General features: G+C 38.3%; 2 protein-coding genes across 2 annotated transcripts in view; one reads left to right on the top strand and one right to left on the bottom strand.

Moving 5' to 3' along the window:
- Positions 1-3,609: 3,609 nt before the first annotated feature.
- LOC102690174 (homeobox protein Nkx-2.4) lies at positions 3,610-5,963 on the top strand. Its single transcript, XM_015352980.2, has 2 exons — positions 3,610-4,110; positions 4,589-5,963. The coding sequence occupies exons 1-2, from the start codon at positions 3,741-3,743 to the stop codon at positions 5,260-5,262; spliced, it is 1,044 nt and encodes a 347-aa protein (XP_015208466.1). The 5' UTR covers positions 3,610-3,740; the 3' UTR covers positions 5,263-5,963.
- Positions 5,964-9,422: 3,459 nt separating this feature from the next.
- xrn2 (5'-3' exoribonuclease 2) overlaps positions 9,423-14,243 on the bottom strand; it is a 52,014-nt gene continuing 47,193 nt past the window's right edge. The window contains exons 29-31 of the mRNA XM_015353553.2: positions 13,463-13,526; positions 10,657-10,801; positions 9,423-9,715 (exon numbers count right to left, since the gene is read on the bottom strand). Of these exons, the coding sequence (XP_015209039.2) occupies positions 9,656-9,715; positions 10,657-10,801; positions 13,463-13,526 (269 nt within the window). The 3' untranslated portion in view covers positions 9,423-9,655. The remainder of the gene's footprint in view (positions 9,716-10,656; positions 10,802-13,462; positions 13,527-14,243) is intronic.

Genomic DNA, 14,243 nt, shown 5'->3' with positions numbered 1-14,243 from the left:
CATTGTACAACTTCCGGTGACAATACACGTGTGCCTTGGATGAAGACTTCCATTATGAGCTTCAGTCGATGTTTGTGATGCCTACTTTTTGTTTCAACTTCTCAAGTGACGGTGTTTTAAGTGCTGTAACCTAGCTTGCCTCTTTATTATGCTTCTAAAATACTGGCGACGTGAATCGACCCACTTTGTGTTAATAGATGTGATAGTAAGCGGTTCGATGTGATTGAAGGATGCAGGCAAGTGCGTAAATATTTATTGAATTAAACGGAATAAGAACAATGCGGTATCAAATGTAATTAGCACACAAGAACTGAGATGTTGTTTTCCTTATGATATTGTATTCTTTTATATAATGAAGGGTAAAAGCACCGAAGACCTTGTTTTAGCAATTGTGCAGCAATTAATGCAATATACTCGCTAATCCAGTTAGTCACTTGTGATCTTAATAAATACATTTTTGCTGGAAGAATCACATGAATCATTAGACTAAAGAATATGAAGCAACCTTTTATGACATGTCACAGTTCTCAAACGGTAAATGATATACGTTCTTCATAACAAGGTCGTTCTCGGCAAGAAAAGGGAGTTGCAGAAGGCCATGGCTTTTGGAAAAGGCTCAGATCGACATATTATGGTTATTGGGAGCTGCACAATGTAGCGCATTTTCTGCTTTCGAAAGGCGCCAGCTTTTGTCACACTGTAAACAAAACAATGGTATGAACAGATTCACGCAAGAAACTGAGAAGCAATATGTTGCCACATAAGCTACTGTCATTTTTAAATTACATTAACAGTGAAACTCAGGGGCCTACAGTACATCCGCCTCGCTGTCAGTCCCATTCATGTCAAGCTCCTCATGCTATGATTTCAGGTAAACATCAATGAACATGGGCTCAGGTAGTAGAGGTACAGGACTGCAGCTGCATTAGTTAGGAGACGAGAACCTTGCTAAAGAGTACACCTTCTTACCTACAGTGACATTTAAACCAAACGTTTTGCCCTCCATACCTGGACAGTGTTGAACGGGAGGGACTATAATATTGTTTTCAAAGATTAGCCCGCCTCTTGTAAAAAAAAAAAAAACCTTATCTACCTAGTGAGATACAGTAGACTGTGATATTTGATTTTCTAAATGTTTTCTGAAATATTTTATAATGTATTTTTTTGCTGCATGAAGTGATTACACAGACGAATTAATGTGGTATCGCTCGCAGTGGAAACCAAACTTCTGGTTAATCTTAAAAGTTTCTTCTTTATCTCAAAGCGAGCTCTGAAAAATTCTAGTTAAGCAAATCAAGAATCTAGTTTGCTCCACGACTTTTTCTATCCTTCACTCTGTATGATAAATAGAAGGATGGCTTTTACAAGGAGAGCTTTATAAATTCATTACAATCCATGCGTATTAGTTTACAAGAAAACGATTCACTAACATATCGTGTTTGTATTTTGCCATAAAGATAAATGTTGCTCAGAGAAACTATATTCAGACAATGATTTCAAAACAATCACGAAAGGAGACTGAAGTTGTATAATTTACCTAAAGCTCGAAAGTACACGTCACTTGTGTTCGCGTCGTGAACGGAGCTATTTTAAAATTATAGACTTGAATGCTTACTATTGTACTATGGTACTATTGTAAATGCACCATTTAGAAAGCAAAATTTACGATGGTATGGTTTTATTTTATATGTATTGTATTGATACGATTATATAGGAATATAGGAATGATATATTCCTGAAATATTTCATGAATTTTTCAGACTAATGTTCTTAAACAGTATCAATGCTATCCTGTATACTACTTCCAAGCCTACTTTTTAACTTCATTTTTTGTTGGTTCATGTAAAATCCATCAAAAAGACATTTGTAAACTGTCATACGTTATAATAATATTCATCCGAGCTTCCGCGCTAAAATGCTTTTCCCTTAAATCTTTTGTCCTGAACGAATATAAACTCCGTAATACTGCATTTCCTCATCCCTTTTGTTGTCAGTGCTATATATTTAAAAGCTAATTTTATGTTGTTTTTGTAAACTGTTAGTCTTAGCGGTGATATATTTAGAGACCCTGGTTTTAAATTTGGTCGTGGAGCAAAACGACGCTGTATTTTTGTTGTTTGTATTTAGTTCTTATAAAATTCACAAGATAAACATGACGAAAGCGAAATTTAATAACTCGTCGAGAACCTCCTGGATTTAAGAGATTATTCTGTGTCAAGAGTAAGATCATGTAAGATTTTACTTATGATCTTATTCTAATAAGTAGCAAAAACCCGAGCGATCCAAACTAAACTGTGCAATCATAACCAAACTGTCGCCATTGAGTTACAGAAAGCTTAACGTGTGAAGTATTTAGCAGCCATTAACAATTAAATATTATGAAAACCCCACAGGTGTATATATTATGTGAAACAAGAAATCTCCCTAACATTGTATTTAAATACATAGTCGCTTATTCTTATTTATAAATTAATTTCATTCACCAAAACGGAATAAAAGCATGCTATTAAGAAATCAAACGTCTATAAATGTTCAGCATAGACATACTCCTTGAGATGACTATTCCTGTCAATACGAGAAGACTGTCAAGAGAAAACATATCCCAAATGATGCATTGCTGAAGACGGATGTTATTGAAAAGCGCCTCTGTAAATAAGTTATTAAACGACCGATTACTTCACTATCCCCCTTTTAATTTACCTTTTTAGATCTTGAGAATCAGATACATATTCCGGTAACTTTAGCATGTCATAATGTTAATGTTTCTGTGAGGCTAATGTTCGTGAATTTTCAGACACGTTCACCCGCACACGTCGTACTTGAAATACCAGTTGGTACAATTGATAAATAGCACCTTTCTGTTCAGGTCAAAAAGATCCTCTTGATCATTTCATAATATTCTACGTCTTGTAACACTATAATGTTTTGTAGCAGCCATTCACCTGTTCCAGTCTTAAGCTTTTATATGTTTATGCTTTGCTGTAAATATGTTAAAATCCCTGAAAAGTATAGACAACATACTTACAAGTTAGGATCTCTATCCTTATTTCTCTCTCCTCTCTGGATTTGATACCTTGAGCTAATTTGGAAGTGCCCCCCTCTGTTGGAACAAAATGATGCTTAAGACGCATAAATTAGGTTGTTATACAATGGAAGAGAACCTTCATTGTACCTCTTTGACTACGCTCTGTGGCGCTTATGCCTGGTCAAAGTGCTCTCTAAGTTTATAGAAAGTATGGCATTCACCATTTAAAACAGGGCAATAGTCCCGCTGACCCCCCAAAAAAACTGCTCAACAGCCTCGTAATGTAAGTCTCAAGGAATAAGAGGTTATGTCTAATATCAAACAGAATTCCAGCGTTAAATCTTTTTAATTGATGGTGAATAAGATTGAAGGCTACCTTTAAACGGGGGAATCCGGTTAATCAAATATTTTTGTTGGCATCGTGCTTATCTTAATATGAAACTAACTACATTTTCCTCAATTATCTTGGTAAGATGTCAATGACTATTGTTTGCTCGTTTAGGACGTTTGCTCCGCCCCCCGTGTTTGTCGTAAACCTGGCGCCTGGCTACAATAAACCCGAGATAAGAGCGCCCAGGGCTCGCCTCCTTCTCCAAGGCGATCAATCGGATCTCAGGCGGACTACAAGCAATCTCTTACGTAGACATTCACAAGGAGAGAGCTAACACAACAACACGGCTGATCCCGCTCAACAAATTTACCTGGTTGCTGAACCATGTCGTTGAGCCCAAAGCACACAACGCCTTTTTCAGTGACAGATATTTTGAGTCCTATCGAGGAGACCTACAAGAAGTTTAGTGGCATGGATAGCACAGGAAACCTCACTTCTCCTTTGGGAACTTACCGCCAGCCTCAGGTTTCCCAGCCTGGCATGCAGCAGCACTCCATGGGCCACAACGCCACTGTCGCGACAACCTACCACATGCCCCACAGTGTGTCCCAGTTCTCTCACGGTGCCATGGGAGGCTACTGCAATGGGGGCATTGGCAACATGGGGGACCTCCCTTCGTACCAAGAGACCATGAGAAATAGCGCAGCGGCAACTGGATGGTACGGAGCAAACCCCGACCCCAGATACTCAACAAGTAAGTTTCCAACTATCATTCCACAATCGCGCTGTATTTTAAACCGTATGATAATAATAATAATAATAATAATAATAATAATAATAATAATAATAATAACGTCGTATAGAAAATACTTTATAATACTAACGAATTGAATGTAGTATAGATAAGACTATACGATGTGAAAATGTCTTTTTTATCATCTCTTATTTCTATAGATTGGTTATAGAATTCTGTTCTAACTTATTTTCTATGGATTGGCTAAAATAAATCCTGCTGACCTGGTGTGTTACGTTGTTGCCAATTTCTGTATTCACTGACCCTTTATTTTGTGCCGGTGATTTATAATATTATAAAGTGACACCACACGGGCAAGAAAGTAAATTTTTTAACCAGCCTTAAAAAGACGGTGATGAGCGTAAAGAGCAGAGTTACGTTCATTTGCTGGGCAAGGTGATCTGGAGGCGCTATTAATTGAGTTCATTTTTCTTTTAAGTTTCTAGATTCATGGGACCTTCCACAGGCATGAATATGACCGGAATGGGGACCTTAACTGGCATGGCGGACGCCGCCAAATCGATGGCACCTTTACACGCGGCTCCTAGGAGAAAGAGACGGGTTCTTTTCTCACAGGCTCAGGTCTACGAGCTTGAAAGACGATTCAAGCAACAGAAATACCTCTCGGCGCCCGAAAGGGAGCACCTGGCGAGCATGATTCACCTCACCCCGACCCAGGTCAAAATCTGGTTTCAGAACCACCGCTACAAGATGAAGAGGCAGGCCAAGGACAAAGCGTCGCAGCAGCTGCAGCAGGAGGGTAACTTGTGCCAGCAGCAGCAGCAGTCGCCGCGGCGGGTGGCGGTGCCGGTGCTGGTGAAGGACGGCAAACCTTGTCAGAATGGGTCCAACACGCCGACACCAAGCCAGCAGCAGGTCCAGCAGCAGCAGAACGGCTCCGGGGGTGTCCTCCCAGTTTCCAGCAACTCACTCAGTCAACACCAGAGCCAACAGGTGAACCCCTTAGCCCAGGCCCAAGACCTAGAGGAAATGTCACCAAGCCCTCCATCTCTACACAGCCAAATCAGTAACATGGCTCAGATAGACACGTCTACTGTAGATTACACCAGTAACATGGTCAGCTCAAACCTGCTTTATGGCAGAACATGGTAGGACAGACCCTTGTTCGATGTGATTTGATTTTTATTTTTTACGCTGGAGATGCACACGAGGCCAAGAGCAAAAATAAAACATGTATCATGTTTGTATTTCCTGCTGTGAAGACCATAGCCTTCCAACGACGAGAAGGACTATATATATTTAAGAAGACCGCCTATTTGGGGGTCATCATTTCCTGACTTTTACTGCGCGACACTTTTTGAACACTAACGAAAGGGTTGCCGGTGAAACTATGTGTGTTGTTGATTTTGTTTTGGGAGGGGGCGGGGGGGGCGACTTCCTAATGATGTTAATGTAGTAAACGCTGTTAACAGGAATGTGAATGCTGCTCTACATTTGGTGCCCAAACGACGTGGGGAATGGTACGAGCAAAAGAGAAACGGGAGGCGGGGGTAAACAGTTCAGGTATTAACCTTTCTAAAGGTTACTGTAAAACCACAATACTTACAGTATTCTACCCGATATTTTATGACATAAAAATATTGTAAAAAATTAGAACTTTAGAATTAACAGAAGTAGAAACTGTATATTTGGCTAACACCGAAGAATGAGATTACTGTATTATACTGTTTTAAAGGAAAAAATACTTTTTTTTTTCCTTTTTGTAATTTAAAAAAAAAACGAAGACTCGCGATGGCTGCTGTATATATGTTTCAAACCCATTGAACGTTAACAATAAATCACTTGAAGTGCAAGCTATTTCTGAGGAATTAATTTTATAAGGATCTAGATGGAGTGCATTTTCATTATAACCTGATTGAAAACAAATTGAGTTGCAATGTAAGGTCGATGGGGTGGATCCAACATTATCCACGCGCGAAAAAAGCGGCAACGTAACGAGTATGTAGCCTTTATCTAAACAATGCCTTACACTTAGGTTTCTGCTGATAAATGGGATCGAAAATTATTTTAAACAAAGAAATCTCATTCAATTTAAGTAACAAAAGAAAGGGGGGAACCTTGGATTAATTTTTCTCAAGATGGTAATCTTCTCGTTGGCCTGTTCGTAGCCATCTTTGCGCGTATTGAGCCGTAACTGCAGAATTAAAAATTAATTTTGTTTTGAAATGCAAATATCCAATAGCAATATTTCCGTATAAAATTAGACTTTTTCGGAGACTGACTGAAAACTGTAACAGTTTTCTATTTTTAATAAAATGAAACCCAGTTACCTCACGGATTATTCTAATGGTTTAATGGACTGATGTGATTCATGTTTGTGTAAATGTATATATTGTAAAAAAAAAAACAGATATGCCACGAACTACTGGCGGAATTGCTGGTAATTAGGATAAATTATGTAGTTAACCCTTTTAAGTGACTGTTGGACATTTGTGTTGAAATACTGTACTGTATTGATGTTGCGAATTAATATAGCAAGCGCATTAGCGACATGATGGACATAACTCATCTCGCCATGTAAAAACCGTTACAAAACCGAAGGTAAACATAACAAAAGAGACACAGCTGAACCTGAAACTAATCAATCGATACCATCTCACCCTTTAAAATAAATGTGCAAGTTCACAGTGCTATTAATTAAGGAACCCTCACGGTAAAATGAACGCAATGTGTTTAATATGACGAAATCACTGGATGGTCGTCTTTACACTAAAGGATTCCTGAAATTTGAAATGATTCGATGTTTTTTTTTAAAGAAACGGAGTATTATTATAGATTCTACGTTTATGAAATTCCAAGAAGTTTTAGATAAATTACTTAAATAAGAATATTAGTAAAACTTTACGCCAACATACAAAACTATAGGCAACATTGCAGTGCAATATTAACTAATGCCACCGAGACTACTGTATACGATTTATATTATGTAACAAAAATAAAAAAAAACATTTTTCTAAAAAGCTATAATAGTATATTATCAATTGTGACGAAGGACTATACACATGGACATTATTTTAAAGCTTATTTCTCGTTTAATCAAAAACGTTTTTGCTTGTACTTACTGTACATGCAGACCACTTGCAAGCGAGATATCACATCATACTTATTTATGTTAAATTGGATGCATTTCTGGTTAAAAAAGTCAACAGAGCAGATAGGTCGGATGTAATAGCGTATTTCCGTTATTTTCCACTTCGTTTCAATTCTCGATAAAGGCCTTCCAAACCCTTGATTAGGTTAATTTTCAGTAGCATATTTTGTGTGAATTCTGAGCTCCACGTGTGTGTAGATTATTGATAATGTGAAAAAATCCAGGGCAATACTAAAACACCTCTAGGTAATGACACTGTTGTTTTAATGACTAATTTGAAATTTAACTTCTGTGATTCCGTTGCTGATAATAAATGCCTCTGAAGTCCATGTCGAGAGCAGGGTTTCAATGAGTTAATATGGGCATTTCTGAAATTCCCACTTGCCCCTTCACAAGTAAGCCAATTGGAAACCTATCTTGTGTTTGTGTTTATTTTAAGGTAATAGTGAATAACGTAAACTACTTGAAAAGAATGAATTAATCAAATGTCTGATAACCAAAGCCGTGAAGTGGATTTAAATGTTGACACTTCTCGCTTACATAGCGCGTACACGATGCACTAGAAAACATACTCTCCAAATCAAGAACTATAAAAGAAAAAAATATTTCGGCACAGGTGAAGTAAACATTTAAAAAACGACGTGACCAAAAGCCGCCAAGTTTTACTCCCCTCCCCTAACAACACACCAACAATCGTCACATTAGTGAAAGCGAATAGATTCATGTAAATGCGAATTTCATTACTTTTCAAATATTACTAAAATTAGCAGTCGCTATTAATTTTCTACCACTACCACAAAACGAGATCCAGGTATAAAAATAAAAAAAAATCGAATTTCTCAGCTGTTCAATTTCACGAATTGACGGTGGAGAAGCAGTGGAAATTGTTTTATTGGAAACGAGGTTAAAGCTTTCTTACGCCACACAAAGCGATGGTACAGACAGAACTCAAGTTTATTTACTTAACACAAGCCCATAACCAAATCCGTGCTTGTTACCGACAGACATACATCCTCTTTACCACACAAAGAAAAAAGTCTGATACTTGAACCGCCAAGGGATTTCTATAGCTGGACGTTAAAAGAATTACAGATTTTCACCAAGGTACCGAAAGAGGGAGATTTCGTCGCTTATAAATGAAGATTCGAATGTCAAAACATTTACTATTTTGCAAAACCGACTCGAACACATTACATGTGCATGTAAATAAAGAAAAAAAAAGAGTTAAATAAAGATCCAGGATAAAAATATGAACGACAACAGTGTCGAAAGGCCCGCAATGGCTAGTTGTTTACTTCCTTTACTCCGGCATTTCGTAAGAAACGGGCAACGTTCCCCATTATGAACTTAAAATGTTCATTTTAGCCGAAAAACCTAAAACGATAGGAGACGTCAATGCCGCACACGCTCCCACACAAGTCGTTAAGTCCAAAAGAAAACACTTCTTGAACAAAACAAAAAGTGTACACCGAAAAACCGCAGGGCCTACATACACCGTCGTTAGTTTATTTTTTCTGGGTTAGAGTCCAAGTTGACCGAGTTAAAGACAGGCGACAGAAAAATCACTTTCTCCGTGTCAAGCGGAGATGGTGCATTACAGCTAAGAGTTTTACAGGTGCTGGGTACTTGAATCTATTTGTGCAAAAGAATGTTAAGAAGATGTAAAAACACCAAACAAACCCGTAAAGGTGGGCCTTGTTGACCAACAGTTTTATCACAGACAGCCCACGTTGTATGAAAAGGTCAATGCTGTCTGATCAGCCGCCTGCCACAAGGCACATGTGATGTAATACCTGATGCCAGTATTAGTTAGGTCCCACAAGCAAGTGACATTGACATCGAAAGGAATGTTTTATTGTACGTGGAAGAAAATGATTAGAGTGTTAACGGGTAGTTAAAAAAAACATGTAATAAAACCAAGTGGATTGAAGTTCGGTTCCACCGCTTGTTTTTCCAAGGGTACTTAAAGGCTTCTGTAAGAGCTGACTTTCTACCTTCCTTCTCAGACAAAACCCCAAGTTTAGAAGGAAGATGGAAACAGTACTTTTCTGTCTAGTGCTACAGCCTTACCCAGGGTGACACTGAAAGAATTACTTAAGAAAACCTGCAGTATAGGAGACTTGATTACCTCTCATCGTCCATATAGTGCATCTCCCCCCACAATAAGGACACACCACTCATTTTTTTCCCCATTCGGTTTGTATTTAAACAGAGTTGTACAAGCGTTTCATTAAAAATCAGTTCTTAAGAACATCTAGTAAAATCATATTTAAAAAACGAAGTTACTCATTACAGCTTAACAACTAAACAGAACCAAAAGACTATTAAAAAAACAACTCTGATGCTCACAATCTTCAGCCCCTTCTCCCAGGCCACGTTCCTCTCTTCCCCCCTTTACCAGTTGTATCTTCCTGCAGGGGGTTGCGAAGGATAATTTCTCCCAGAATTATATCCCTAAAACAGATCAGGTAAATGGGAAACCATGGGGTCAGTACAATTACATCACACAAGTCTGTTAGTAGGCAGTGCTATTTTTACAACCATTGACTGTAATGATGACAAGCATTTACTGCTCGGCTCTACAATTTAGATGCAGAGCAGACAATTTAAACGTGGATTTAAAAAATTTGATCCCTCTTTAAGGCAATTTATTAGGAGGGGGGACCTTAAATTCACAACTGCTGTCATGCAAACTTTTAATTCTTCACATTCCACTGGAAAACACAGTAGTTAAAATTTAGCTGCTGCTTCTCTGGGAGCAGTTTTCCATGACATGGCAGCTTGGTCTTAAAGGCCGATTCACTCATTCAGCCCGTTTAAAAGGGGAAAATGGCTGAGACAGCCATGTGAAACTGCAGTGTTGGCACCTAAAAATGACTTTCAGATTATTTCTTTAAATGCCAACACTTTATACAGTATTACATACGATTCCCTGTTGGATATGCAATGCCCTCACCGAACAGCGGTGGTGTATGTATTAAGATTTTAAAGCTCTTTTCACCATCTGCCAGCCTTTTTCCCATAAAAACTGAACTAAATACCTCCCCTGCCCAACAATGCCTACAATTAAAAACATTTTCAATCCACATTGCCCTCACTGAGAAATGCTTCAATTATACATACAATTGGTCTGAGCTGTATGAAGTTCTAAATCAGGCCCAAATGGATGGAAAAAAATGGCACCATAGGTTAAGATATTTTTTTTCCCCTGCCGTTAAAAAGATCTTTAATTTAGACTGAAAGGTATCAATTGCGGGACAAAACTCTCCCGAAAATAACTGCTTAAGCACTTAAAAAAATGCTGCCAGACTGTCGCAGAAAGCAGTGAAAAGATTTTGGGGCTCATCCGCCCAGAGGCGAGCCGTTTTGGGAAGAGGAAGCCGAGGCTGGGCTACCTGTCGTCCTCGGTTGTCCCTGCGGTCCTGGTGGGGCTGGTACCCGCTCGGGCCCCCGCGGCCCCTGTACTGGTTCTGCTGGAAGGCAGCACCTGTAGACGGCATCCCCTGGCTCCAGCCCCGCGAGGCGTCACTACCGTACTGCCTACACGCGAAAGAGAACAGTCACATTCAGCAACGAACGGACGCAGAGGAAGAAGTAAAACCCGCTCCTCGGTTGGAGTCCCCCGGCAGGACGTTCGCGCATATACTGCAGAGTGTGTCAGCCCGCCTTTCTTTTCTTTTTTTGCCCTCCAATTCTTCCCCATTCGGCGACGAGCGAGAGCACATGCAAATAGTCTGCAGTCAGCAAGAACGAAAATATTAATTGTATTGAAAGACAGAAATGGTTCTTCATTCAGCACGACCTCAAACGGAATTAAAACCGGTATGAGAGAATTAAGCTTTATTTTCAATACTGTCCAGACAATTTCTTGGACTCCATTCTTTTCAGTTAATTGCAGGTTACAAATGAATTCTTACTGCTGAGTATTTTGAATCTAGGCTAGGGGCCTTGCCTGTATTTTCCCATCCATTATTCTACTTAATATGTCAGAAGGTCTGATCGGGGAGAAACCTTTTCAAGTTCTATTGATGCGGTTCTCAATTGACCACGGTGACCTAGCAACATAAGCGCTAATTGGCATAGACTGACTGACATTTGGTGTACAGTTTATATGGGAACACAAATCCTACAATTAAAAACTAGTTTTCAATCCACATTGCCCTCACTGAGAAATGTTTCAATTAACATAAAATTTAACAGAAAAAGACCTAAATATATGAAGAAATGGCACCATAGGTTAAGATTCCTTTTAAAAAGATCTTTAATATAAGGTTTAAAGGTATAAATTATTGCACAATATTGAATATTACACACAAAGCTAATTATCAAGAGTACAAGACTACAATTAAAGAACAAAACCATAAAAATGTAGAAAACTAGCAGTTTAGATATTATATTCGCATTTAGAATTTATATTAGCAGAATTTTAGGGACTATAAAACAACGTATTCAGGTGTCCACCAACTCAATATATTTTAATAGCGATAGTCTAACTTCAATGTAGTTACTTATTCTTTAGGGAAAATATCCCTAAACATTTGTACAGAAAGGTAAAAGAACACTGGTTACCTATTTTTGTAAGGAATATCTTACTAGAATTAGTCAATAGAAACTTCTATGCTGCTCTCTCTGCCAACATTTTCTTGCAAAGTACGGATACAGATTGTAATGGGATGAATACTATGCTTTCATTGTCACTAAACTGTCTCTCAGGGTCAAACCTAGGCCGATCCTTGATAAAGATATGCTCATTCTTAATAGGCAAGTACCCAAGATTTTAAAAAGGTGCTACGTGCTTTCTTTTTCTTTTTTTGTGTAATTCTAGCCAAAGATCCTCCCTCAATCTCACTCCATGTATAATGATTAAAAGACAAGCACCGCTTTTCAAAGCATGGTAAAAGGATACTTTGGATAGGGAAGTGCTGTGAAAGATTTTAATTAGTATAATGTCTTGTAATTCTGACAATATGAGTAGAAGAAAAAAAATTAACATTAAGATTTAAAACAAAATATTTAGCTTTCTAAAATGAATTGTTGTAACATTTATGAGGTTCTAGAAAACCATCAAAAGTCAGGATCAAAGCAGATTCTGCCTTAGGAACCAAAAAGATTTCTAATTCTAGTCATTTCAAACTGGGAAAAAACCTGCAAATAATCATTCTCCAACAGAATGAAAAACATTTCGAGGAGGTCATAGGACTCTGAAAGCAATTCTCATTCTAATAGATTTCCATGAAATTAAATAAATGAAACCACACTCTGTCTTTGCGTTTGGTTTGAAGATAACAGACGCCAGCAATAACACACTTTCTAAGGCTTAAAATGTGTCATTCTGCTTCTCACCATGAATAACATTTTAATAATATGTGGTATAATAAAACCAAAGCAACCTTATAAAGTCGGTTTCTTTTATATGAATACAACAAAAAGGGGGGAAAAATGTGCCATCCCTTATTATGAACACATGTCACATTCTTTGCAATGCCCGCCAGGATAGAGCTGTGGATTCTGTAATCCTCCTGCAAGTTCCTAATGCATTTAATTCAGTGCAGCCATAAGTAGTTAAAGAAACTGTTTTCAGTTGCCACTAATAACTACTGACCTAAAGTGACACTGGCCCACAATAGGCTTGTCAGGCCTGAAAAGTTGTACCAAAGAAGCTGATTAGTACTTCAAGAGGTTTGAAGCAAGAATCAATGGCTGGTCTGTACTAATGCTGTGGTTGCAACGCAGAAGTGATAATAGCAGAACACCATTAGTTATGCCTCATTAAGTTCTGCGAACCTCCTTAAGAGAAATTTGTTTAGCCTGTCCAAAATCTAATACAGATTTAAGCCCTCTGTGTTGAATTTTATAGTTACTCAACAGCTTCAATAAAGGCAAGGCCACAAAAGTAGAAAAGCACCACTAAAGAAAACATTATTCAGAAACAGAAAGATTAAGCATAAATTCAGAACCTTAGCATTTCTCACCTTGCTCTTGACAGCAGTAAAACATGATTCCCCAAATATTCTCCAGTATTGTGGGAACTGGAGCTGGCTTCTCTTAATCTCAAGTATTTATAGTTCTTAGATCAATGTATTTTCAGTGAAATCCTTACCAGGCAAAACCTGAGAAGGCATTAGCAAAGGAGGGGAGAACACAAGCACTTCAGCGAGTTCACGTTTGTATAGATAAGGGAAAGTGACCAAACCTTCCTACCTGGGGTACTGCTGCTGGCTAAATCCATGTGGTGCACCAAGGAGAGAGCCCTGCTGCCTGGAATCTGTTAAAGACATGAAACACTTAAATCAAACCATTCATGACAAACATGAAAAGTACAAATTCTTTCTTCAATGACTAGTCCACGAAGCGCATGAGTATTTTTCCATGAGTGTGAAAATGCCACCAAGCATTAAAAACAAATTTCCCATCCTAAAGGCTAGATCAAAAAGCCAATGTATTTATCTTGACATTTTAATTACCTAAGCTAAACAATGCGGGGGAGCAATACAACACACAAACTGCTAGGATATAATAGTTAAAAGTGCAGGATATAAATAAACAGGATGTCAGAAAATTGTACAAAGAACTAATAAGTCCTCAGAACATTTTGTACAGTACTGGTCACCACAATCCAATAAGAGCAATTATAACTAAAACAATGAAGAGAGCAGGTACATTCCTGAGTTTAAAGGAATGCGCTACAGAAACTGGCTAAAATAATTATTTTTTAAATCTTTAACAGAGAAAACTGTAAGCGTACCAGGTTCAAAACCCTCACAGGCACAGACAACACACTGGGCATCTTCAGTATTAACAGAGACACATGGACCAGAGGAAACAATGGGGAAGTGCACTTTAAATTGGGCACCGGAGGCACACTTTTGTTGAAGTAGGTGTTAGGTACCTGCTTGTCGATACCCTTATCTTGTTTGAGGAAACTGCTGAAAGGGAGGCCCAGATCTAATAGCTACTTGCAGCCAAGTTAGATGGCTAAATA

The sequence above is a fragment of the Lepisosteus oculatus genome, chromosome 2 (assembly GCF_040954835.1).
Source record: "Lepisosteus oculatus isolate fLepOcu1 chromosome 2, fLepOcu1.hap2, whole genome shotgun sequence".
In the NCBI taxonomy this organism is placed as follows: Eukaryota; Metazoa; Chordata; class Actinopteri; order Semionotiformes; family Lepisosteidae; genus Lepisosteus; species Lepisosteus oculatus.
Note: the sequence above shows the minus strand (reverse complement) of the source record. Positions and strands in the feature narration are given on the sequence as shown.